Source organism: Sparus aurata, chromosome 11, assembly GCF_900880675.1.
Source record: "Sparus aurata chromosome 11, fSpaAur1.1, whole genome shotgun sequence".
Classification (NCBI taxonomy): domain Eukaryota; kingdom Metazoa; phylum Chordata; class Actinopteri; order Spariformes; family Sparidae; genus Sparus; species Sparus aurata.
In genome coordinates, this window is record NC_044197.1 from 2,245,090 (window position 1) to 2,271,179 (window position 26,090).

The window sequence follows — 26,090 nt, forward strand, 5'->3', positions numbered from 1 at the left end:
AGAAAGAGAGAAAATGGCGACATCGCGTGGCGTAGATCGTCACTTTCGCTGGCCTGGGCGGCAGAAATCGTGACGTAAGGGTAAAACATCTGGTGACACAACCAGGAAATGCTCCAAAGGCTAGACCGTCACATTTAACAACAGCTGACGAGGTTAACAAGACAAAGACAAAGACTGCAAAGGTCCTTCAGAGGATGCAGACCCTGAACTGAGACACAGCAAATAAGACAAAGTAGACAAATCGTATTCGTTGTTTGTCTACTGAATTTACTAAATGTATCATGATAAATTTGATTTTTGTTGTGCTTGAGCTGAATGATTACTTCAATCAATACTGATTTGTAGGTCAGTTTTACTGATTTCAATTCAAAATGTTGACCGACTGTAAAACTAAAGAGCAATCAGCAAATGTTGTGTGTATACTGTAGCTGTAACATATAATTACAGGTATATCCCGTAATAATCTCACACCATGTCTGTCAGGACTTTGAAGCAACAAACTGTCACTTCCTGGAGAGAGATTATTGGTTGTTGAGTTTTGTTCCCAGGTCGTCAGTTACCGGCTTTTGGGTTAATGTACGCCACAAGCCGCCAACCCAAACCAACCTCAGCATCTGAGTATCTTTCTCCAGGAAAGTCACATGTTCTTGCTTTAACTGGTAAACAAATGAAACCATCATTAAACATTGTAAGGTCAGATTAATCAAAATCCATAACTGTGTCTGATGATTTATTATTCTTTGAAAACAGAGCGCTTCTTACTGGTCCACTTAAGATCTTTTGCAGAAGTTTTCAGTCAGTCTCTGTTGTGTTTGTCGCTCATGTGGCGACGGCTCAGACCGAGTGTGAGGCTGACACTTATCTCCATGACAACAGAAGACGTGCCTGTACCCAGAGGTCAAAATGAGTAATGGATATGAAAATAACAAACAAGTAATTAACAGTAACACGTTCATCCATGAATATTTATTAGGTGACTTGAAAAGGAATACAGTGATCAAGGTGGTGAAAATTAAAGTTAGGGTTTTTTTTTGCAGGTTCAGATTCTGAGTCTTTACACTTAACGTCTGGGAAATGATCACTGCTGCAGAGTGAAACACCATTTTACAATACTGCCCTTAAATAAGTCCCATCTGTATTCCAGCACCGCTTTACTCTACTTCACCTCGAACGTGTGCACGAGTGTACAAATGTCTGGTTCGTACGTCAGTAGCAGTGTACAGAGGTTGTAATGATCACAGCATGCACAGAAAGATAAGCCCCGTCAGTCGTAGCTCCGGGTTGGTGTCACGGACCCTTCAGCAGCAGTACGTAGCCCTTAACAGTGAGGTAATAACGGTAAACAAAGGCTTTGATTGAAAAAAAGCCGTTTCACATGAAATATTAAACATTAGAAAAATGAACAAGCAATGAGCAGTTTTTGCTTCAGAGGTGACGTCATGTGGGGACATTAAACCAGAACACCGACAAATTACAAACTTTCCACGACTGAATTAACTCGGCTTAATATCTTTTACATAACAACGATGGCTTTCATACTTTTGTGTTAGATTTTTTGCAATCAGGTGTAACCAGAGCTCTTAAAGGTGATTTAGCACTTGTTCATATCAAGCTAGTAACATGAAACTACAAAACACTTTGATTTGATCACTGTGTTGTCAACTTTTTTTTTTTTTGCCTCCAGTAACTATAACAGCATTATTACAGAAAGAGAACGAGGTGTGAACATCTGCAGCCTCTCGGTCATTGAAGGTGCTTCATACACATTTTACAACAATTACAACAAAAAGAAAATGTTCTCACTGCAGCCAGGAAAACCAAAAGTCGTCGATTTGATTGTTTTTATAAAGGTGACGTGTTTAACTTTGCTAGCAGCAATATTACAATAAGCACTGACAGGCGTGTGTTGTATATTCAGAGTGATTACATACTGTTTGTGGTTACAGTGAACTGCATGAGTCACATTAACAGTTTTCACAAAGGGGTCACTTAGAAAAAAGGAAGTGGGGGAAGGACAATGAGGACGAAAATGAAAAATAACAAGATTTTCCCCAAAAAAACCAAAGCTGCAGCCGTCCTCTGTCCTCAGCTCCACAGAGAGGAGTCCAGTCTGATCCAAACACCAGCGTCTGACGCCTCCAATGTTCCAGCACAGGCCCAACATTGCACAGGTATGACGGCCCACCTGCAGGTGATAAAACAGTGGATAGAGCTTTGATTCATGAAAGACTTTTAAATCCACTTGAACAAGAAACGCGAGCAAACACGCTGCTGTATTTCTCCCAGAGAAGGTCGGCAGGTCACGGTTAAGTCCCAGAGTGTGTGTCGGGAGGTCGCTGCTGCAACGTCTCGTCCACGGTGACCACCACCTCCTCCGGCCTGCTGGGGCTCAGGCAGTTGGTGTGGTTCAGGGATATGTAGCTCATGTCCACCGGCCGAGGCCTCTCGCTCAGCTCGCTCATCTCGTTCATGTTGTTAGTGATGCAGTTAACCTCGGTCTTGTTGCGGTTGTTAAGTCGACGGGAGCTGTACACCCACTCTGCAGGGAGACAAAGTGATAACAGTGCTGTTACTCTGGAGGTCAGTGCTGATGGAGACGTTAAAGTGAAGCTCTCGCCAAAATGCAACCTAGGCTTTTTTTGTGAATGTATGCGAGTCAAACCTTTGTGTAAAAGCATAATTACGACGAAAGAGGCACTTTTAAGATTGACTGTATTTTCGGGTCAAACTCATTTTCAATGGGAGTGCTACGGGCACTTTTACGATAGCATCAAAATCTCTATTTTTAAAACAGTAAGAAGTCTCGACATAACATGAAACTTTGCTCATAGTATCACCAGGGTCTCTACACATGAACACGAGCATTGAGAACATTGTTTGTGTACACAGAGTTTACTAAAAAGAAGGTTTTTGAACAACTCACGTTAGCAGATGTTTTCTCCACTAATTGCCGTCCTGCCAGTGGAGAAGTGTCGATCTCAGAATGTGACGTAACCTGGAGGACAGTTAAGGTGGAACGCTCCTAAAGCTTAGTTCTATATAAATGCAGGATAATTAGTTGTTTTGTTTTTAGCGGAAAACAATTTTGACCTTGAAGCTGAAAAAGGAGCCTCATATAAGAAACAATACTAAAGTCAAAAGCCGGAAAAGTCACGTGAGATATCGCGTGGATAGTTGTAGCTGGAAGACAGTAGTTCATGTTGTGTCGAGCCTTCTTAGTGTTTTAAAAATAGAGATTTTAATGCTATGGTAAAAGTGCCCGTAGCACTCCCATTGAAAATGAGTTTGACCTGAAAACGAGAATACGTTCAATCTTAAAAGTGCCTCTTTCGTCGTATTCATGCTTTTACACAAAGTTTTGACTCGGGTGCATTCAAAAAAAAGCCTCGGTTGTATTTTGGCGAGTTTCACTTTAATGAAGGCATTTCTTTCTTTGGTTCTTTCTCTTCCAAGGTTGATCAGTCGTGTTTAGTTTAGTTTACCTGTACCTGTCCTGAACCTCATACCATATGACATGTGTACAAAATGTTACACAGCAACTTTATTGTGCATGTTTATAACCTGACTTTCATATCAGGAGGTGGAGGGGACGGTGGTGGAGTTACAGGCAACAAGACTTCCAAGCCAGTGACCGCAGTTCAAGTCTGTGTTTCAGCATTTATAAGCGTGAACCCACTGGATGTTTCTAAGGAAATCTCCAGCTGTGTATGTGGTGACCAACACTGTTATTTTAAGCCAAAACATGATGTTTTCCAAACTTAAACAGCTGGAATCTGTGCCCCAGTGCATGATGGTGGTGATTGGGTTGTGTTCACTCATTTATCTCGTCTTATCATCTTCTGCACCTCTTAAAGTCTCTCCATCGCCTCCAGTTCATAGCAGCACGGTGAATAATAAATTAAATTATTTGCTTTATTTTAATTGTACTTATTTTCATCACCATGTTTTATTCATTCTGTTGTCCTTACAATTTTACAATCTTTACAATTCTTACTTTCACTGTTTTGCTTTGTTTAACGTAAATGTTCTTAAAACAGTTGCATAAATAAAGACATTATTTATTTTCCTCTTTTCCTGTTTCCTTCCTTTTCTAAAAGTATTTCACTTTCTTTCTACTCTAACTTTCTCTCGCTCTTCCTTCCTTTTCCCTTTTTTTTAAAAAATAAAATCTATTTATTTCTCAGGAATCACAATTATTGTCTTTATTTTGGCAGTTCAACAGTTCGAAACCTTCACAGGAAGCTATTACTGGTTAATATTTGGCAATTTTCACTTGCAGTGCTTCTCAAATGATGAATCTTTTACTAAAATAATTCAGTCTGAAATAGTTGCTGATGAGTTTTCTGTCTGTCGATGGATCAGTAAATTGCCTGACTTAGTTTTAGATTAAGTTTTAGCTTGTTGCCACTTTTCGTCTGCAGTCCCTGGGCAGGTAAACACAAACGCTGCAAAATATTGTTCTTCTTTCTGTCTTATTGGTCTAATAACCTGAAAATCCCCAGAACTCAAATGCAAAGAGTCTTTTTACCTCGTCTCTTGACAAACTTTTACTGCTAAAAAGACTTTTTATGGGCGGAGCGGCATCACAGAGGAACTGAGTGCTGGAACATTCACGTTCACGTTGGCAATAAACAAACAAGCTGAATCTTTAGAACGTGCAAAGAACAAGGCAGCAAACTTCATCTGACAGAAAGTTATGATGGGTTCAGCCTCTGTAATTCCATTAGAGGCAAAGCACCATAAAATTGTTTCTGGGTGAGGTCTCTGCCGCGCCGCAGCCCCGTCATGTGTGGTGGAGCCTGTTTGAATTGGGACACATCAATCATTGTTCTGTCAGATGAGGAGCTGAGATTGAGGCCGACAGTCGACAGTGTGAAGAACAGACGGATGGCAGAACGAGCGGGGTTCCTCAGACCCACACAGCTGATACCTGACCACCATTTGGACCCGGGGATCCCGCGTTTCAAAGTGTCCAACACTTTCTTTTCCTGCATTCTGGTGATTCTTTGTGCACAAATCTGTGCTTTTACTGTAGGAATGTCTTTATTCATGTTAAGGAAAACACAACGCCAGGTGAATTCATCGCAGGAAGTCTCTCAGGCAAGCAGCCCGTCAAAATAAATGTCCTCTGCTTCATTCATGTTTTGACTTGGGGGCGATAGACAATGCACATTCTCAAGTTCAACATGATGCAGCCAGCAGCTAAAAGAAAATCAGTTTGCAAACTACAGTTTTTGCATTCTAAAAGAATCTATATCTTATTTCACAGTTAACTTAGTCTTAAACTGAACATCAGTCCAACAAATGATAGTAAAGCAACAGTTATTTAGTCAGTAAAGATGCAAATAGATCAAAATAAAATCCTCAGGTGTGCATACAGAAATCTAAACTGATTTAATGTAGAATTATAATCAACTCTTCGTGATGATTACCGCCACCACAACTGCTATTACTATAATAATGATGCTGATAATACCTGCATAATGTGATTTTAATCAGTCGGTTTGATCTGTTGCAACCTGGATCTTATTTTCACAGATTTTGCAATTGTCTCAATCGGTAATGATACTGTAAACATCGAATGAACCGCTGGGATTGCAATTGTTGCATATTGACAATCAATAGTTGAAGCAGATTATCAAAAACTATTTTAAAGGACGTAAAATTGAAAGTAAGCAGACCTGAAATACTGGTAATGATTCCTCGTTGCACAGGAAAACTTTGTGCTCATGTTCCCAGATTTCAGCAATTCATTTAATGACTAGGGTTTTTATTTCTGACAGAAATGAGGACTGAAACTATAATTTCATTTATCCTTTAACATCAGTTTATACATCTGAAATCTCCTCTGCGTGTCAAAAATCTAATCCATGGGTATTAATGTGAGATTTCATATGTGACGAATAAAGTTTCATGTGATTTCAGGTGCGATGTTGTATTTCCACACATGACAATCCTAATCTACAAGTCAAACAAATGAGTCAACATGCAAAAAATAGACAATCACATGAGAAAATATTGAATTAACAGGTGAAAAGGAAAAGCATCTTTTTGTCCCAGACCACATTTCCTGTGCATTATCTGTGGACGAGTCTACAACAGGCTGTTCTGCCGTCTGGACGTCGCACCGTGTCAGAAGAGGGAAGCTTCTCGCTCTGAGCAGTGACTGGACAGCGACCTCCCTCTGCTGAGAAGCCGCCACATTTACACCTCAGCCAAAAGCCCGGGAGAGCACACACTGTGTCAGCTGTGTGTTTGCGTAAACGTGTATGTGTGAGTTGTCATATAAAGGTGAGAAGGTCAGGTGAGGCGCAGGTAGGCCGACAGATAAGCTCTCACTGCTGAGCAGCTCTAAGGGGGTCTGCGTGTCTCTGTGGCAAAGCGAAGTGCTGCAGACTGCGACCCATGTGAAATTTGTTTCTTTACCTGGTTCACTGGCTTCACCTCCGTCACCCTCGGCAACGATCGACCTGCCTCCACCTACATATGATCAGCAAGAGAACAGGCGTGTTAGTGACTCTGCACACAGACTCCTTCTGTGTCTTCTGATGTGATGAAGGCGGAAACAGAAGTCATACGAATGAGAGGGCAGGTGTGATGATGTGACTGACAAGAGAGAAAGCAAATAGTACTCAGTGATACAGAAACACCGAGCAGAGCAGAGCAGAGCAGAGCAGGCACAAAGCCCCAAATTCAATTTAAAAGTGCCCCCAAAACCAAACATTTGTGATGCAGTGATGTCCCACAGACTCGTGATTACAACCTCAAAATACGTTGTGTACCCAAATTCCTGAAATCTCAAACATTATAACAAAACTATACATTTGTGCGTCCACTCAGCATCAATTTTCTGACCAGGTCACAAAAGAAAATGCCACAAAAGATTCACTAAATATGTGACGTATTTGGTTTGCAAACTGTAGTGAGATCATTCCCCAAATTATATCATAATACCAAAATTAGTTGTTCAACCCCAAAATCCTCAAATCCGGTATAAAGTCCCACGGAATAGTTCTCATTGTCATATTTCCAATTGTTGTACCAAAAATGTAAAAATTTGTTCTGAACATTTTACAATTTTGTCATAACGTCAACAATTTTGTTGCCGTTATTCCAAAATGTAATTTAGTGTCGTAAAATCCTGGAACATCCAAAATACAAAAATGCCAGAAAAATTACCAAAGTCCAAATTTTGTGTATAGTCACCAATTTTTTGCCAGAACACAAAAAAAAATGTTGAGACGCCTCTAAATCATACAGCGTGGTATCTGATGTCATAATTCTAAAATCTTAATTCAACGTATTGGTCATTAATCTGTTGTAGAGTGAAGAAACCTGTAAACTGTCTAAAAATGTTGATCATTGTCTCTAAATTTGTTTGTTACAAGAGTTTTTTTGTGGTGCCCCGAATCAAAACACATATTATAAGTAACCACAAACATGTCAGTGTTACAACGTTTGTTGTGCACAAATCATTAACCACAAACATTAACTCTGGTGTCATGAGTCCAAAATGTTGGTAATTCTAAAGATTGTGAATATTTCTTCCCTAAGACACCTGGAAATGTGCGAGTTTGATTACAAATTCAAGGACTGTGTCTTTAAAAACTTGGGGGAGTACATTTCCATCAATTAAGGGGCCCCTGGTGGTTGTGGCCCCTCTGAGGCTGCACAGTTAACGTGCCCCTGTCCTGATCATTGACACATTAATGAATTAAATTTACATTTTTTCTCTAAATCAGCTGATATGATGAGCTGAGGACCAGGTCAGGTCAGCAGTCTGAGAGGACACGGGGCCTAAAAATAGACTCATTGTTTCATTCATTATGTATCGCTCACAGGACTCTTCTGAAATAGAGAAACAGCCGAACTCCTCTCCATGTCTCACACGGACACTTGCTGATAATGTAGCCTGTCAGGACGTCTGCCTCGCAAGGTCATCGTCTGATCCGAGGCTGCACGGAGCTCCAGAACATCTGCAGGAGAATTACTTCTGATTTTGTTTGGTAGAGCTGATAAAATGTCATCCTACATGTTCTATTAATTAATAATACGTCTGCTGCTATTTCAAGGAATCCCCAGATCACTTCATTCATCTATTAGTGATGATGTTTGTGTTTTTCTTTGTGTGTGTGTGTGTGTGTGTGTGTTTCAGGCAGATTGTTCTGTTTTAATGGGCTCCAGGAGGGGTTCTTGTGTGGCATCCAGGGGGCCAAATGCAAAACTGGGAAAATATACATTTCACTTACGTTTTACTTCAAGTTCCTGCAATGTAAAAAGTGTCTGAATGATCTAAAAATGAATCACTGCTTATATCTTTAAACCACCATATCTTTCCTTTTGGTGATCCCAGTGGGAATGTATGCACACACACACACACACACACACACACACACACACACACACACTTGAGGTCACATACCGACAAAGTCATTAACCACATCCTTGACCAGGTGTCCAACTATCGCGTACGCCACCGCCACCACCACCAGCGCCGCCATCACCAGGTACAGAACCGCTTTGGGCAGCGGGATGGAGTCTCGTGCCGGGGTCCGGTAGTCCGTGTACAGCAGGTCGCTCTCCGAGTACGAGTACTGGAAGACGTGCTCCATGCCCGAGGTATGGTTGGAGTTGAGAGGCGGGTTACTCGCGCTCATGGCGCTGTCCGGCTGCAGAGCCGTCACCATGGTGGTCGTCACGTCCTCCGCTTTGTTCATGTTCACCAAGCCGCTAGTTTTATTCATCAGAGGCAATATCTGAGAGAGGAAGTAGCTCCAGTCCTTAATGGCACTCGTGTTGCATAAAAACATTGTTCCGACCATGTAATCACCACAGAAAGGGCTTCGGGGTCACAAAGGCGCAAAAAAACCAAAAAAACAAACCGAACAAAAAATCCGCTGAAGACGCGCCGGACTCTCCAAAACTTGTCGCCCCTAAAAGTGACAGATTGAGGTTTTTATAATCCAACAGGTTCACTCAGATGCCCAAAGTCTCCGCCTGACAGGAGCCAACAGCGCGTCTGAAAACTTACCCTGCTCTCACTGACGAAACGCACAACGCGTCACTCATTGACGAGCTTTTACGCACGAATGAAGAAGGACTTTTACGCGTCGATTATTTTTGGTGTACGTCCAAAAGTGAAATCAAAACGACACAGCTGCAGAGTACAACAGCCTAAACCGTCCTGGTAGATGTGTCCTCCCGACATTACAGGCGCGTAAATGTTGGATGAAGGAACCAAGAATCGGTGACTGTGCCGTGGTGATGATGATGATGATGACGAGGAGGAGGATGGCGATGATGATTAGAGACGGAAAACACGATCCGGACGGTCCTGTGAGCCTGCAGGAGCCTCGACGTCTCCCCCGCTGCTCTCACAGCCGTCCGGAGCTGAAATGTGGGAATGAGGGAGAGCGGAGCACTTGTTCGCCCTCCCGTCGACTTCACATGGACCGATGTTCTTCAGACTCTGCAGCCGGAGGTGAGTTCATGTCTTTTCTTCCACTGGCTGATGTTTCTGACCTCGCTGGGTTGATTTTGTGCTCAGAGAAGGGAGAAATCCAACGATGACTGTTGATGTAGAAATGAGACCAGGTGGAGTGAGAGGAGAGAGATGGCGCTCTGTTCTCTCAACTGAAACTAGATACAGTGTCGATACTGACACAAAGGTTCAGACCAAACTTAGTAAAACAGATTAAACCCTCATCACGAAGGCAAATCAATAGAAAATAATAACACAATGTCATTAATTTAACCAAATCAATAAAGCAGAGGAGGAATGCAGCTCAATAATTGGAATAAAGTAGTTGGAGAGGTTATAATTCAGCCCTTTCCTGCAGTCACATGATTGATTATGTGAAAGTATATTGATAAAATATTAGTTTTTAAAAATATATATATATTGCTGTATCAAAACAAACAGTAAGATAATAAATTCAACCAGTTTCCTAAAAGAAAAACAAGAAAATACGGCAACCAAACAGGAAACAATAGCTGCTGATGTTTCTGACCGTCAGGTTGAGATGAACTTTGTGAAATCAGTTAAAGTTTCATGACGTCCACGGTGAGTTGGTTAGATTCATGCAGATGTCTTGGAACACTTGGATAGCACAAAACATCATGCGTTAGCTTCGAGAAAATTTGGCGGCTCATCATCAAAAAGTCTCAAAAGTTTAAATTACAGGCCGAGTTACTGAACACCAGAAGCAAACATGAACGTCTGAGCAAAATGTCTTGACGGTCTCTCCAATACGTCGGAAGACATTTCACTCAAAACCACGAATGTCAACCGCCTGGTTGCGCTCAACAAAAGGCTCAGGGGAGCATCACTGTCAGCAGGATACACTGTCAGGGAGCATGAATGTCTGGACCACATTGTTTGTGATGTGGAGATATTTCACTGAGGAAAAAACTTTGGCCTGCAGGTGGCGCTAAAGAGGAGTCAGGATCTCACCAAACTCATTAGGAGTCATCCTCTGGAGACGATGATTGTCTCAGATTTCAGAATTTTTCATGTCAATCCATTCAGGAGTCTTTGCAATGTTTCCGTCTCAGCCAAAGAGGCGGACTGATCGTCATCCTGAGGTCACCGCTGCTGGCACGGCCTGGATACGTATATGTACGTAATCACCTGCTGCACGCATAATTAATTAATTACTTGTCTTGTCATATGTTGTGTATTCAAACAGTGGATCAGACAGTATAGGCGTCATTCACGTCTAATGCTGTTGTCAGGTGAGGTCTCCAAGTGATGCTTCTTAATCTCACAACAGGAGAACAACGTTGTCGTTTGCCAACCGAGAAGAAAAAGAGGACGCTGTGTTCAGTGAAACATTAGAAAACCATCTGAACCGACTTCTGTCTGCTGCCACGCAGCTCTGTGATTCTCCCTGTTACCTCTGTGGATCTGAACACTGTGTCTTTCTCCTTTCCTTCTCTGGGAAGATGAACTAGACTCAATTAAGATCACATCAGCCGTTCAAAGATCGGCTCAGAGGAAATGTATTGGACTTACTGACCCTTAAATCAATCACGGCATCCAGTGAGTCACTCTGGACGCCACCGTGGCCTTCAGAGGGTTTAGTCGTCACAGCTGGGGAGAAAATATTCTCAAGATTTTCAGCTTCGTCGGTCGACAGTCTCAAGATGGAGGTCGTCTCATTGTGGCTGTGCTTTTCCACACAAAGCTGCAATACAGAGTGAACCATGTCAAGCATTAACACATCTATGAATTATGTTGATGTTCACAACGATCAGACTACGTGAATTTAATGTATCCGTCACCGCGTGAGATCAGGTGATCATGGCGCCTGCTGAGACATGTTCAACCCCCGACTGATCGCAGCTCAGGATCTTTCACGACTGAAGGAAATCAGGGAGGAGCCGGCAGAGACAAACCAAAAAAGTACTTATTAAAAAATACAAAATCTGCTATGAACCATCGTCAATAAGCAGAAGAAGCTGCTCATACTTTGACTTCTTTGTCCTTTACACAGTAAGACAGACTCAGAGTGTTCAGTTACAGGATGTTTGCTGCTGAAGTTATTTTAGTCTGATAATCCATCTGGGACTGTGACTCTGGTTTATGGAGAAATATATAAGTATATTTATAACAAAGTCCCCTGAAGAGTTTGCTAATTTGTCCCGGGGGCTTTGTGTACTTCTGGCTGCTGTGTGCTCAGATATTTTATTTATTTATAGAAGAGAGATGAGCTTCTGTGTATAGTTTATTCATGGAACAGAATATATCATCAAAGGTGCTCATGGTAAATTTTAGGGACAGTCCACAATAAGGTTGTAGTCGATCATCCCTCCAGTTAATCACTGTAACCAAGGCTGTCGTCAAGGCGACTGTGAGACAAGTGGAGCAGGTTCAGGATGGAGACAGTCAGAACAGTCTTACTCTAAAGTATCTCCCCGCACATTTGCATCAAACCACATGCCTAAAATTATTTTTCATAACGTAGCAAACAAAACAGTGAAGAAAATATTAAATAACATCCTCTTGTTCCTCTCGAGACAACGACCGCACGAGTCGTCGAGCTCAAGCTGCCTCATTCATTCAGTTGAATTAATTATCATGTATAAATGGAAAAAACGTGTTCTTTCATTCACTTTTAATTTAGAGGCGAGAAGTAATTTGATTACCTGATAACCGGACTGAACCGCTACTCCATTCAGTCTGACAATGGAGCCGCAGCATACGTCCAAACTCTCATATCCGATATAGAAACACTGTGAATGTAATGAATTAATACTTTACATCAGAGTCCTTGATTGTGATTTGACGAGCCTGATTATGAAACAACAGATGTTTTCCGTTCGTCGCACAAAATATATCATCATAGATATCGATACAATATGTGTTTTTATATCATTTATAATTAGCTAATGTCATTTTCACTTGACACAGAAGATGTGAAAGCAACGGTTCTGATGTGTAGTGAATATTTTGATTTAAACACAGAATGTAATTTCTGCCACTTTGGGGTTTTTGCCGAGCAGCTCTGGCGGAGAGTTTGATGCAGATCCAGACCTCCTGGAGGAATAAACACCCAGAATCTCATCAGATTCTGCTCCGACCCGGAGCTGTTAACTGACAGGAGGAGAGCTCAGAGACGACTTTATAACATTTCAGATTAAAAAGTGGGTTTATCTTCACTCCTGTTTATCAGCCTGACTGCAGCAGTGATGGAGGTGACCTACACTGGTTCTGTTCTGTAATGTTGACTGCTGAGTGGAGCTGGAAGGTAACGTGACAGAGAGGAGAGAGAGAACCAGAACCAGAACCAGAACCAGAGTCTCTGCTGAGTGCTGAGATTGAGCTTGTCGCATTACCTGTAAAGTTGCTAGTTTACAGCTAATGTACAGTGAAGTAATCTGGCTAGTGAATGAACACGGCCCAAACATGTTTAAATAAATATTTGGTGCCTTCACTCTGAACACTTCTTTACTGACACAGTGATGTTTCCACTCTGACGAGTTAATGTTTCTCCAACCCGGTAAACAAAACCACAAAATGCAACATTGGACCCGTTTTATTTTTTTTTAATCACCGATAGAATCTTTAACATGAGTCCGAGTTTAAGAACTTTCCTGTGAATTCGATGGTGGGGTATAAATTATGAATTTGTGTAAGAGAGAGTTGAGTAAATCACGGGTACAAATTACTAAATGGAGAGAAGAAAATAGCTACGGTGAGCAGACAAATCAATTTCAAAGAATTATTCCCAGTTTGAGGGAACGATTTATCAGAAATGTCTCCCTCCGACGCCGACCAGGCTCTGTGTGATGAAGAGAGACACGAGGGAGACTGGAGGAGAGAAACGAGGGGTGAGGGGGGGAGGGTGTGGAAAGAGAAATTGGAAAAGAGCATCCTCTCTGTGTTAATCAGCCGGGATTGTGACGGCAGCGGAGGACACGCGGCCGTGATCGAGTCCTGCTGAATAACAAAGAATCTCTGTCTGTGCAGCTCGGGCTTATCTGGCTGCCTGATGAAAATTACCCCTCATACTGGACTCATATACTTTAATCAGATATGACCCAAGCCAGACAAATGCTCAATTCCACCTCTTCGCTCATCCATTCTCTGTCCCCTCCCTCCCTCCCTCCTCCATCCTGCAGGCTGAATTAAGCTCTCTTGTGTCACTCGGCGGCCCTCATCCTCACAGCCGGCCGCCATGAAAAAAGTTATTTTCTCGCACTAAAAGCACCAAGGTCACCCTCTCCCTCTCGTGTCAGGTCCTGATCCTCAGAAAACCCTGAGGTGAGTCGGGTCTCAGGAAGTGGATTCACTTTCAGTAACACACTCTCCGTGATCATTATCCTCAAACCTTTGGCCCCTTTCCCTGACATTTCCTCTGAAAATGAACTTCTCCGGCCTCAGTAGATCTGCCGTTTTTATTCATTTTTCTTCTTGAATTTAATGTTCCAACACACGTGCGGCTCTGGTTGCTTTTCATTTACACCTGGACAGTGTGAATAAAAACAGGCGTGGCCTCGTGAAGCAGACTGTTCATCCATCCATCTGTGAGACCATCGCAGGTAATTAATTGCAGCGACCTGTGTTCATCTTAATTATAGCGAGAGTGTGTGCACGTCGCCTGAGGCTGCTCGTAAGAGATAGATCGGATCACAGAAGGATCAAAATTTGGTGAAATCTGAGGACAGAAAACAGATGAAACAACTGAGGACGGAAAGCGACGGTCGACTCGTGAAACTGTTTGGTTAAGTTTAGGAAAAGAAATCAGCATTGACCTCACGTGGGAGTCAGAAACGTATGAAAAAAACAGGACACAGTGTTGGAGGTGGAGCCTGCATTCATTCCTATTGATAGTGATGTGCGGTATTAGAAATGAAGGAGAAGAAGAAGAAGAAGGAAAGAAGTAAAGGCGGAGAAGAAGACAGAATATTCTGTACATATGAGAAGGTCCAAAGTTGTTGCATCTCACCAGACTTGTTGTCAGTAACTCTCAAATTTAAACCATGTCATATTCTTACATCTCGTCAGCCGTCTTGTGGCTTGCAGCCTTCCTGAGTGGCCTGCAGGACGTCAGTGTGATCATGTCAGGAGCAGGTCAACTTCATCTGCTCCTCCATCCCTCCTGGAGAGTCTGCAGGTAAATAGGACACTGGGCCATATTGATTTTTCCCACCAATGAAATGAAATTGGTTTGATGTATTTCGAGTCCCTCTGTCAAGATCTACAGCATCCTCTTCAAACTGGAGGTCAAAGGGACATCTGTCCGCTAACTCGTGTTTACATTGAAGCCCGTTCCTGTAATTTGATCAGTGAAATGCACGAGCACGCCAGAATAAAGCCGAACACCCAGGGTGACGTTTTTATGAATTTTTATGTGCTGGGTTTTATGTTTTTTTCTTTTTTTTTTGTAGTTTAGCATCAGAGTCCAGGTTCCCACCGACTCCTGATGTCTGCTGGTGTGCTGCTGACAGATACACTAAACAGACTCACACAGAACAAGAAATCATGGTGTGATTCAAGACTGTAAATTAAAGTGCGCTCGGAGGATCAGACCTCATCATCAGCCTCATTTCAGTCACTCAGCGACTGAACACACAACTTATTAAACTCACAGAGCCTTTATTAATGTGGTCGAGTTGGTGCGGACGGGTTCTTAAAAAAACAACAACAAACGTTTCCCTTCGGTCAGTAATGCAGATTGTAACAAGTTAGGTGACGTAACTGTAGTAAAACATTACTGACATATTATTAGTAACGTGATATATTACTCAGTGACCACTAAAAGAAATATATTACAAGCCCTTTTTAGATAGAAAAGGCAGCACATTTGCTCCAAGGTAATGAGGGCAATGTGCCGGCCTGTCTTTCTAAAACAGAGGTGTAATATTCCTCCTTTTCCAAAAGCCGCCTCTGAAGTAGGCGTAAACATGTGACGTGACGTGAAGCTCGAAGTTGGGCTGTGACCAGTGACGACAAATTTGTCTTCAAAATAAAAGCTTTACATTGCACCCTATTGGAGTTTAGAACTGGGTTCTTAGCGGGGGGCTTTTAATTTGAAAGTAGCGACCGTTCCTAGCTTACCGACACAACAACAAGCTAACACAACCAAACAGCTACAGAGATCCAGGAGACGCTGCATCTCCTGGATCTCAGCGGCTGTCCAGTTGCTCATCTTGATGTCTGTGGATGAAGTGATGGACTGACTGCTGTGATCAGCTGTTTCCTGGTTTTAAAACTCCCCGGCTGTGGGTCGCACAACAGTGCACGTCATTGACACCTCCGCCCACCTCACGCAGAGGCCGGCACGTTGCCGCCTCGTTTTTAGATAGCAGGCGAGGTGGAAATAAGTGTATTCTCCGAGGCGGAAAATCAGCGGACCAAACCAGACCCCCAATTTTCCGGCCTCTGTCTAAAAAAACATGGACCGAGCCGCCAAAAGGACGGGAAAATGGTGGCTTGGTGCTCTGTCTAAAAACGGCTACTGTAACACTTTGCTTTTGTAACATGTTACCACCAACACTGATGAATTCATCATGGTTTGGAGCGATAGAAAACCACAAACTGGTTCGTCCGCTATGTTCAGCTCTAACATTATTCTGTTTTTTAACCCTTGTTGTACCTTTAAGTTCTCTTTCTGCCATCCGGAGCTCATCTGGTTTGAGCCCGGTTGATGTGTGACACCTTGCAGCCTCTCATTCTAGAGGAGAATTTGCAGTAAATGACGGTTGTCAGGGCGTGAAGCCAAATGATCTGTGGATCTGTACAAATCAGGATTTCATAGTCTTACAATGGCTCCGCCGTCAGTGCTGGAAATAATGTTTCAAGTCGAGAATGGTACTGGATCGGGACCTGAAAACCAAGAGTCAGATCTTATTGTGGGTTTGGAGAATCGTGACAGCCGCCGGCCTGCATCAGCCGATCGTAAAATGAAAGATGTCAGCTGACATTCAGGCTTCATGTGGCTGCGGAGGGACGAGGCAGACGACCTGAGAACACTGTGAGATTATACAACAGCTCTGCTTCTTCCCTCTCTGAGGAGTTTATAAGTATAACATCATTTACATCCGGACCCTCATTCTGATTCACATTCTGTAAGCATGTCCGTAAATAATGACAGTAGCTGTTTGTGTCTGTGTGGCAGCACGTGTCGGATCTGAAGCTACAGATGACACAAAATCTGGATTATGATCATTATTATCCTCTGATATGACAAGCGGCAGCTACTGCCATCGCATTAATCACATCAAACAGGAGATTAATTTAAAAAATGGACATCGCTGTTTGTATTGTGATCTTAATATTTAAAATGGAAAAAGAAAGGTGAGCATGAATTTAGGAAGTGAATGAAAGCTCGGGTTAGTGGATTGTTTTTCTCTGTAAGGCTGCCGTTTGTGTTTCAGTCGAGGTATTTCAGCGCTCGGTACATTCTCGTCCCTCTGTCCTGCTTTCACCTGGTCCAGGTGGTCGTTTTATGTGGAGGAGAAGAAGCTGACATGTGGCGAAGTCTAACTCTCTGTTCACCTTTGAACCTTTGTATCGCTGCGAACACCTTCGACCTCGCAGCAGCTGCAGCGGCGGCACGCTGAGGCCTCCGATGAAAGGAGCAGATGAAGGGCCTTAACTGATTCTGTGTTCAAGCTATTAAACATTCACTATCTGTGATATAATATACACACATTAAAAGGGCACGGCCACAGATTTAGTTTCAAACTTTGAAAGAATTGAATGTGAGGAAACAACAGAGATGTCTACGGAAGTTAGCATGCTAACCAGCTAGCTCTGGCCCGTCCTGTCTCATAAAACCACTTTGTACCTCAAGAAGCAGAAAGTCTGACGTCTGGTCAGCTGGGAGATATACTCAAACATAACCTCCATCTTTCCCTTCAGTATATGTATGTTGTGGTGAGCAGATAGTCGCTGAGCTGCAGAGGTGTTCGATGTAAACATCTTGTCTGCTGGTCGGACACAGAGAGAGTGCTCCTCTTATCCTGCTGCCTTCATCTTGCCTCTAAGACCTTGTGATTACAGCTTGACCTTGTGTTGTACACTTTGGATTCACAGTAAAAAAGTACTGTTTAAGAGACCATCAGAATCAAAAGTATTCTAGTATTCTGTTTGATTTCCTGCCGTCGAGCTGCGGAGACATAAAGACGCGTCACGTCTGCTCCTGCGAGCCTCGTGATACGATCATCAGTCATCCAGCGGAGGAAAAAGCAAACTGTTGGTGCTGCAGATCAGTTGGTTTGGATCATTAGGCGTGCTGAGGGGGACTCCCTGTGCCAGATGTGCTGTGCCTCTGGCGCAGCTGTGGGACAGACACATCTGAACATTAACTCACAACACTGACAGTGTCTCTTTATTGCTCGTCACTGAGAGTAATTAGCTCGGCCGTCATGGAAAAGCCTCCGGGAACGTAATGAGGAAAACGGGTGAATCCCCATTAACGCTCAGGTAAAAACTTGCTTCTGCTCCAGAGTCACGTCCGAGGTGAGGACGCCACCAGAATACACATATTTGTAGCCAGTGGAGGGAAACTAAAGTGACTCGAGTCCCTGCAATAGAGGGGATTTTACTAACAGACATGTGTACTGTCAAATTAAAATTCTACAATATTGTTACACATCAGAAAGTGCTGACTGTTTGGGTGAAATGTGTTTTACAATGAGTTATCAATTAAGCTCGTCTTAGTTTGGTCAAAGAGATAAACCTGAACTCAGATGATGTGCAGTTGTATTTTATGTAGGTGGAAGTTTCCTTTCGTGACATGTTGTGATTTGTCTTCTTGCATCGCTCCCTCTGACACGATACTCCTGCAGTGTGTGATTGTCTTTATTTTAAAGTCTTGTACTGTGTGCAGGTTTGAGATTAGAGATAAGAACACCTGCAACTTTGCATGCTGGTTCTGATAGCTGTCATCTGGATGTTTAGTCATAAATGAGCGAAGAAGTGTAAAAGAAGGGGAATAAGAATTATGCAAAAGAACTGATGAGGAAAAAGCAAAAAAAACAATGTAGATTGTGACAAACACAGCTCACACCAGATGAACTTTACAGACAAAGAAGTAAAGGAGCAGGAGATGTTATCCAGTGACTCGGTAAGCAAATGTGATTTAAAAAAAAATGCTTTTCTGGATCATTGATGGGCATTAAAAGGATAGAATATGACAATATATTATGCTTTGTGGTGAACGTCACACGTCTGGTTCCCTGACCAGAATGCAGCAAGTCAACCCGGAGAGTTAAAGGTTATAATAATCAATCAGGGTGATGAGTCAAAGACACGAACTAGAAAAAAAACCTTTTCCCTGAGAAATTGCTCGGCGACTTAAATGAACAAAGATTTGCGGGGCAGAGTACGAGACGACAGACTGAAGGATACAAGGAATCAATGAACAAAATAATACATATCACATCAGAGAGGGTGAAATAACATTTATTCACACATGTAGTCTGATCACAGGAATTTCATTCTCTCATTGAAATGGCTTGCGGACGTTTTTTACGGGAGATATTTACATCCCATCTCTTCTCTCTCTGTGTCGGAGAGCTGGACACACGAGGTAAAGTCAGAGTGAGTGACTTCGACCTTTCTGTTCATCTCAGCTGATAGTAATGTCACTGTGATCAATACGGCATTAATGAATTCCCCTCGTGCTCTCTCCTTCCACTGGACTCCAAGGGTACCCGTCTCGGCCCGTTCAGCAAAGTCACTCCGCCTCTTCGGTCGCCTCCGTCATGAATCATTGAAGAGTCGATGTCCGCCCTGCTGCTGCATCCTAAACATGTCGGGGGGGTTTCCCCTCACATCATCCGGTCGATACAGTTTAAAATGGATTAGGTGTTAGTTAAATGTTTTTAATCAGTTTGACATGATCACCTCATTGCTCTTGTGTTAATTGAGACTTTAGAATTTAATGTCAACAGGCGAGAACATCAGATTTAGACTTAATACGGCCTCAGGATTAAAGGAGCAGTGTGTATTTTTGGTAAAGAAATTAAAACCATTATTTAAATATTTTCAGTATTAATGAGGTTATAATAGAAACCTCCTCTATCAGTGAATCAACAAGCTGTTCTCAGATCTGTCTGAAGCCAGAGAGGTGGCAGGGTCCGCCACATATAAACAAAGCAAAACAGTATAAATTGCGTTACAGTCAGTTTGTTTAATCAGTCATGAAAACAAAGAGGATTTGATTATTTAGTTTGTTTAAAATCAGTCAGTGGAAATCTTTCTCCTCAGATCAACATTTATTCACCAAAAACTACAGACTGCTCCTTTAAATAAATGTAATGCAAAGCTTTGAAGTGTCAACTGAAGAAACTTAAGTATATAAACTCTTATCAGAGTTGGTAAATTGTGTAAAGGTAAACATCGGTGCCAAGGCTGCCCCTTAAAACTCAACATTTTCCACAGAAAATTGCTTAATGCAATTTTGCTTTAGAGGAGATTCATTCAGTGATCTTCCCTCCCCTCGCGGTGTCCTCCATCTCAGATGTGATAATGGAAACCTCCAGCAAATGGAATTGTTTTTGAAAGCCTTTCCAGGCTGTCTTTTCCCTGATGAAACACATTTGTTTTCCGCTGCTTTCCCTCCTCAGACACCCTCGCGGGGGAAAATGGTCTTTTCACAGTCTCCTCCTCGACGTGTCGCAGAGACAAAATCTGCTCTCTGAAAATTTAATTATCACAAATGGTGAGTTGGAGGAGCCGGGGCTTGCACTGACAGGGCGGCCCTGTGCAGTTACAGAGGGAGATTCCCCCGATGTCAACACGCAGACATCAGGCTGAACCCCTCGGTGCAGTTAGACTGAGGTTTACTGCGACTAGCAGGTCTTCAGGAGATCCAGCTAACACTTGGTGACTGTTGAAAATAGCTTTCACTAACCCACAGTTTCACATATAATCTGCATCTTAGCAAATTAGTTTCTGTAATTAAGTCCTAAATCTTGTCCGTATAATTATTTCAACATTTTCTAATACAAATCTACTTATTTCATTAACTTTCTTGATACTCATGCATTCATTTGTTTGTTCTTATTGTTTTCTCTTTAGTAAAGGAGGGGCTCGATCAGAAAGTTATTCATTTCTCCCCCCCAGTTTTCTTCCTGGTGCCTACATTTCCCACAATGCAACTTGACTGCCAGCAGTTCAGTGTGAGATTCAGGTGTGTTATGCCAGCTGGACCGTGCAGCCTGTGGCAGAGACGAGCCGCAGCTTCATTCAAACTGCACATCAACAATTTGTGTTGGTGTCAAACTTCTGTCCTCCAACCGTCCGACAGTCGACATGTGAAATCTGACATCATGACATCATGACATCATTGGGCATCATGATGACATCATAATCCTGGACCAATGGTTCTACAGAGAAAAGTTAAAAACAATTTAGTTCTTTCGTAAAGTTGGAGGATGTACAAGAAACACATTAAAAACAGAACATTTAAAGTCAAAGCAGTGGTGACTGACTGCAAGTCCCAAAAACACTGGAGACTACATTCCCCATGATGCAATACTGTCTTTTCATTAGACCTTCCCTAACTGTTAGATATGATGGATGTAGAAGGACACCTGGTGTAAGATTACAGGTATCTTCTGCATTGCCCACTTCCTTGATGATAAATAATAAATAATAAAATAATGATGATGATACATAAATAATAAATTAAACATTTACAGAGTTGGAGGCCGCTCGGTGAGACTGATTTTGTTGTCTACGAGGACTCGTGGACGCCTCGTCATGACTCCTCGGCTGTGACAAAACCTTCACAGTATGAAATACACTGTAACGTAGACGTTTAGAGACGGGACAGTAACTTTGCTGGATCATCCTGAGGAGGCAGAGCAGACAATAACTTTCAATTAATCATGAGATAAAGATTATTTTCCTTTGTAATTTGACTCCAGCTCATTCTCTATAATGATGCCATTCATCAGTGTCTGCAGGATTGATAAGGACTGTTGTTGTTTGTATAGCTGTTATGTAACGGCGGTGATTGCAGCAGTTTAGATTTATGCGGATGAGTGTCTAACCTTCGCGTGGTCACCGTTGTCATCGTCGCGGCGCGTCGTTCATACCGGGTCCTTCGAGGTGAACGGCGAGGTTCTCTGAGGCCGCGATTCGTCTCCGGCCATTTACCGTCCAATCTCTGCAAAGTGATGCAGGAGGACGACGGGAGGGACTGAAACAGCAAGAGCACACAGAACAGGATGTCAGGACGGTAAAAAATGACGTTGGGTAATGTGGATTTACTCACAGCAATCACATTGGCTTAATGTCATTACAGTGACACTGATGGAAACAGCTGGCAGCTTGCACGAAAATGTCACTGAGCTCAGAAACAGGAATGTGACTAAATTGGATCTCTGGCTCTGAGCTGGAGCCAGAGCCTTAAACGGTAATGATTTACCCACAACAATTATCATCTGAACTTGATGCTCTGGTGTTGAGACGATGCAGTGTGTGTTTCATTGTGTACATCCGTGTGTGTGTGTGTGTGTTGATGCAGAGCTATATGCGCCAAAATGAGCTGATGTCTCCACAATCTTCAGCTGATGAACAGTTTCTGCAGTGATTGCATCAGTATTATTTCCTCGTGATAATATTTGGATCATTCCCTTCAGACACCAAACTGTCACGGATGTTTTTAACAATGAGCTCGGACGATGTGTGTATGATTGGCCCTGAGTTAAGTTCCAGTCTGTGTTTCAAAATTTGTAAGGGTGACGTCGCTGGATTTTCTTTTTCAACCTCTGGACATTTTGTAGCCCTGTTTGTGGCGATCAAAACAAATATTTAAGACAAAACGTGATGTTTTCCCATCGTGAAGCTGCAACATAATGTTAATCCTGGAATAATAAGATAGTTTGCTGTTACTACTTAAAAAAGGGTTAGGAGATAATTAAATGATAGGGTTGTAAACAAGAAAATAAAGCACGTTTTAGTCTCTGTTTATCAGCTGGATGTGTGTTCGTGACTCAGAACACCCACCTGGTTCTGTTAAATGTTATCATTTCGTGCCCTCCTGAGTGAAGCTACGTCTACTTGAATATTTCCTCTGAATATCGTGACCTGATGGAATTTACTTTGTGCTCAGTTTGAAGCTACCTTGAGAAGAAGAAGAAGGCTGAAGTCTGTCTGCTCTGCAGCCTCTGAGCAGCTATCTGTTCCCCACATCTGCCTTTGTTTAAGAGGGGAGGCTGCCGTGAGTAAGACGGAGGATATCGAGAGTGATGGAGTCGGCCGTCAGGGTTTGGCAGGGCCGGGGAGCCCTATCTCACTCTGACAAGGCCCCTAAATGTCTGCTTGTCCAAAGGTTGTGGTTTCAATTTTCCTCCTCTCCAATCCTGCAGGGACCAGGTACAGCCGCCACAACCAACACCACCACAGATTCCAATCTAAAGTCTGATGAACCGAGGGACTCTCATCGCCACTGTGTGTGTGTGTGTGTGTGTGTGTGTGTCCAGTATGGAAGTGGAAAGGACTGTAAATTAGCAAGCAAAACAATTTAACAAAAAAAGGTGGAGAAAGTTCAGTTAAATATTGTTGCTGTTGTTTTGAGATTTAATTTTTATTTTAAAAGTTATTATGTGAAGAAACGTTTATTTCAGCTATATATCTGTATATTATGTGAATCGATCTTTGGATTTAGATAAAAAAGTACTAAATAAGTACTTTATTTTTCCAACTATATAGATATTCACTTTACAGTCTCATGAAACAGGAGCCACAATTTAAAAGCTCAATCCAGCAAATTGAGGAAACACCGATCCGACTCAGGTTATCAAAACCAAAGAGAGACAAAAAAGCCCAAAAGAGTCTGTTGATAGAAACACATGCAGCTGTGAAGCTGAGTAGCACAGGACCGATGGGGCAGGTTTGAACAGAGGTGACAGGGCGGTGTGGAGGTCAGGTGAAGATGAGAGAAACACTGCTGACACCAGATCAAAAGATCAATATAATAATATTACTAATAAAGAGCTGCCTGTCACCAAGACTGATTGACATGTTTGCTTTATAAATGTTTTTATCAACCCCGGCTCGGCTTTTCTCTAAACGTAAGACCCGGGTGAACGTGCTAAAATTGATGAAAATCCTTTTTACTTGAAATTATTTTGCTAAGAATGAAGGAGGGAGTGCTCCATTTTTCTCCCATTTCTTAAGCCAAGCAAACCATTTATAAAGTCCTTGAATCATTTAAAAAATGTGTTGCCACAGAACTGTTTGTCTCTTTAAAGATAAGTGGCTTTGATGCGATAGCAACTCAGAACAATCCCTCGAATAAATCCAGTATTGATAAGATATATGCTCAAAAATCAAGAAACTCAAAACTTTAAAAACACATCTGCATATTCAGTAAAAACACTGTCACAATCCAACACGTTGTTGTTGGCTGAAAAACGCGTTCCTCTTATTTATTTGCAGAAGTGGTGAGAGTTTGGATATCGGAGGCGAAACACCAGGTTAAAAAATAAATAAATAAATGCTCCTGATGGTTATCAGCTGTTCTGAGGAAGGTGAGCAGACTGGTGATACTGACGGTGCTGAAGGAGAAACGGAGGCGCTGCTCCTCCCGCCTGGCTCCTGGCCACCAGCTCACAGCTCGAGAGGGCAGTAAAAGAGAGTTATAATGTTATTGAAGACCTCAGCTCATGTGCTTCACTGACTCTCACCTCCAACACGGTCGTAAAAGTCACTTCCACTGAGGTAAATCACTGTGACACGGTGAGGAAGTGGACAAAACCTTGTAAATGAATGCCTCTTATACGCGATTACACAGCCAGAGAACATCAGCGAGTCAACTTCAGGAAATGAGTTTGGAAACAGCCATTAAACAAGATGTCAAAGCACAAACAGGCGTCTACACACAAGCCATTACATAAAACATGACCCACACACCAACATAATTATCAATAAAAAGACGCAGCTAAACAGGAAGAGGAACCCACAGAGTCCCAAAACGACGTTCTTTATTCCACCCCCTGAAAATAAAACGTGAATTGATGAGAACAAGATCTTTTATAGTGGAAAGAAGTTTATAACGACAACGTGCTCCCACAAAATACCATCCTCTTTTCCATAAAATACATAGAATACCATATTTTTAGGTCCCAAATGGTCACATTAAAAAAAAAAAAGTTAAAGCGGAATCGAAAAGAGTTAGCTACTCATCCAGCTCGTTAATAAGAACGTGCTGTGACTCGGGTGTAAAGAGCACGAGGAGCAACGCTGGGAACAAAGTGCAGTTCATTCTGCAGCAGCAGCAATCTGAAGGAGAGGAGCTTAAAACTGTCATTTCAACACAATAAATAAAGAGCATCAAGTACCTCTGGATAGTCTGTAATCATACCTTCATCTCTGCAGAAATCACACTAACATCTGTTGATATTTGGAGGTTTTCTTTGTGTGCGTTCTGTCTTTGGGACGTTATGGGGACCAAAGACTGCTGACTCACTCTGAGGGGACGTTTACCTGGGGTGGTTAATGTTGGGATGAACTCGGTACGGACACGAAATCAATACGTCTAGGATTTTAGTTTGGTCACATCAGCGTTTATAACAATGTGACACACGAGGGACGTTTAATATAATGCATTAATGTTTTCTCCGACAGAGAACCAGACTCGCATTTTCAATTTTTTCTTTTTCAATGGTTTCCTTAAAATTTGCTTGACATTTGATGGAAACATGGCTAACAGCTACTTAGTAAAAAAATATATGTTACTCGAGTGCTGCTTGAAATCACACAACTACAAAAATATTTTACACATCAGTTTACTTGACTGTGGACATACTGTTAGTAACCCTAAACCTACATAAAAATATAAAGCATAAACAGGTAAATCTGGAGGGGATGCCCAATGTCAGCTATAATAAACAAATACCTCTTGAGGGATAATCAAATTTAAATGTGCTCCTACGAGCCCCAGTGACATAAGATGTTAGACCTGAAGGTGTATGAGGGGCTTCTGGTTTCAATGTGTTCAAGTATGAAGACAGTTTCCTCACTCGACTGACGTGGAGCAGCCAAGAACACACAATCGGGCCTCAAGAGACGAGAGGTTCTGGATGGGATGATGTTCTCAGTGAGTCAGGAACAGATTCAGGCCTTGTCCACACTCACAAAAACAATCTTTTTTTCCTCCGTCTTCCTCGGCATCGTTTCAGGAATATTTGCGTCCACACGGATCCACTGAAAACGATTCAAAACACTGTAGTTCATATTCCAGACCTATAGGTGGCGCTTGAAATTCACCAAAGACGGAGAAGAAGAGACAGAGCATGTGCATTAAGCTTGCACTTTGTATATAAACAGACAGTAGACGGTGAATCCGAACACAACAAGAAGAAGACGACAATGGCTAGTACAAGGAAACCAGAATCGTTCGTGTAGACCGTCAATGAGGTCAAACTGCTGCTGCGACTCTTCAGTGGCACGAACACGAGCATGTAGTCTGCCATTGTTGTTGTTGTTGTTGTTGTTGTTGTTATGAGACGTCGCAGGGTTCAGAGGTCGAAGGCAAGAGGTCGAGGGGTGGGGCGATGGCGTCATCGTTTCGGAAAGTATGCGGATTCGCCGTCCACACGAGAACGGGAGGGCTGCGTTTACGGAT

The 26,090-nt window shown here is 42.4% G+C and overlaps 2 protein-coding genes across 2 annotated transcripts in view; one reads left to right on the forward strand and one right to left on the reverse strand.

Annotated features, from left to right (window-relative positions):
• Nucleotides 1-2,306: 2,306 nt before the first annotated feature.
• On the reverse strand, nucleotides 2,307-9,006 carry LOC115591511 (uncharacterized). The gene is made up of 3 exons (XM_030433576.1): nucleotides 8,423-9,006; nucleotides 6,427-6,480; nucleotides 2,307-2,539 (listed from the first exon to the last, which is right to left on the reverse strand). Exons 1-3 carry the CDS (start codon nucleotides 8,820-8,822, stop codon nucleotides 2,307-2,309), a joined length of 687 nt encoding a protein of 228 aa, XP_030289436.1. The 5' UTR covers nucleotides 8,823-9,006.
• Nucleotides 9,007-9,089: 83 nt separating this feature from the next.
• Nucleotides 9,090-26,090, forward strand: part of LOC115591681 (uncharacterized protein C1orf87-like) — a 31,822-nt gene continuing 14,821 nt past the window's right edge. The window contains exon 1 of the mRNA XM_030433872.1: nucleotides 9,090-9,481. Within this exon, the coding sequence (XP_030289732.1) occupies nucleotides 9,229-9,481 (253 nt within the window). The 5' untranslated portion in view covers nucleotides 9,090-9,228. The remainder of the gene's footprint in view (nucleotides 9,482-26,090) is intronic.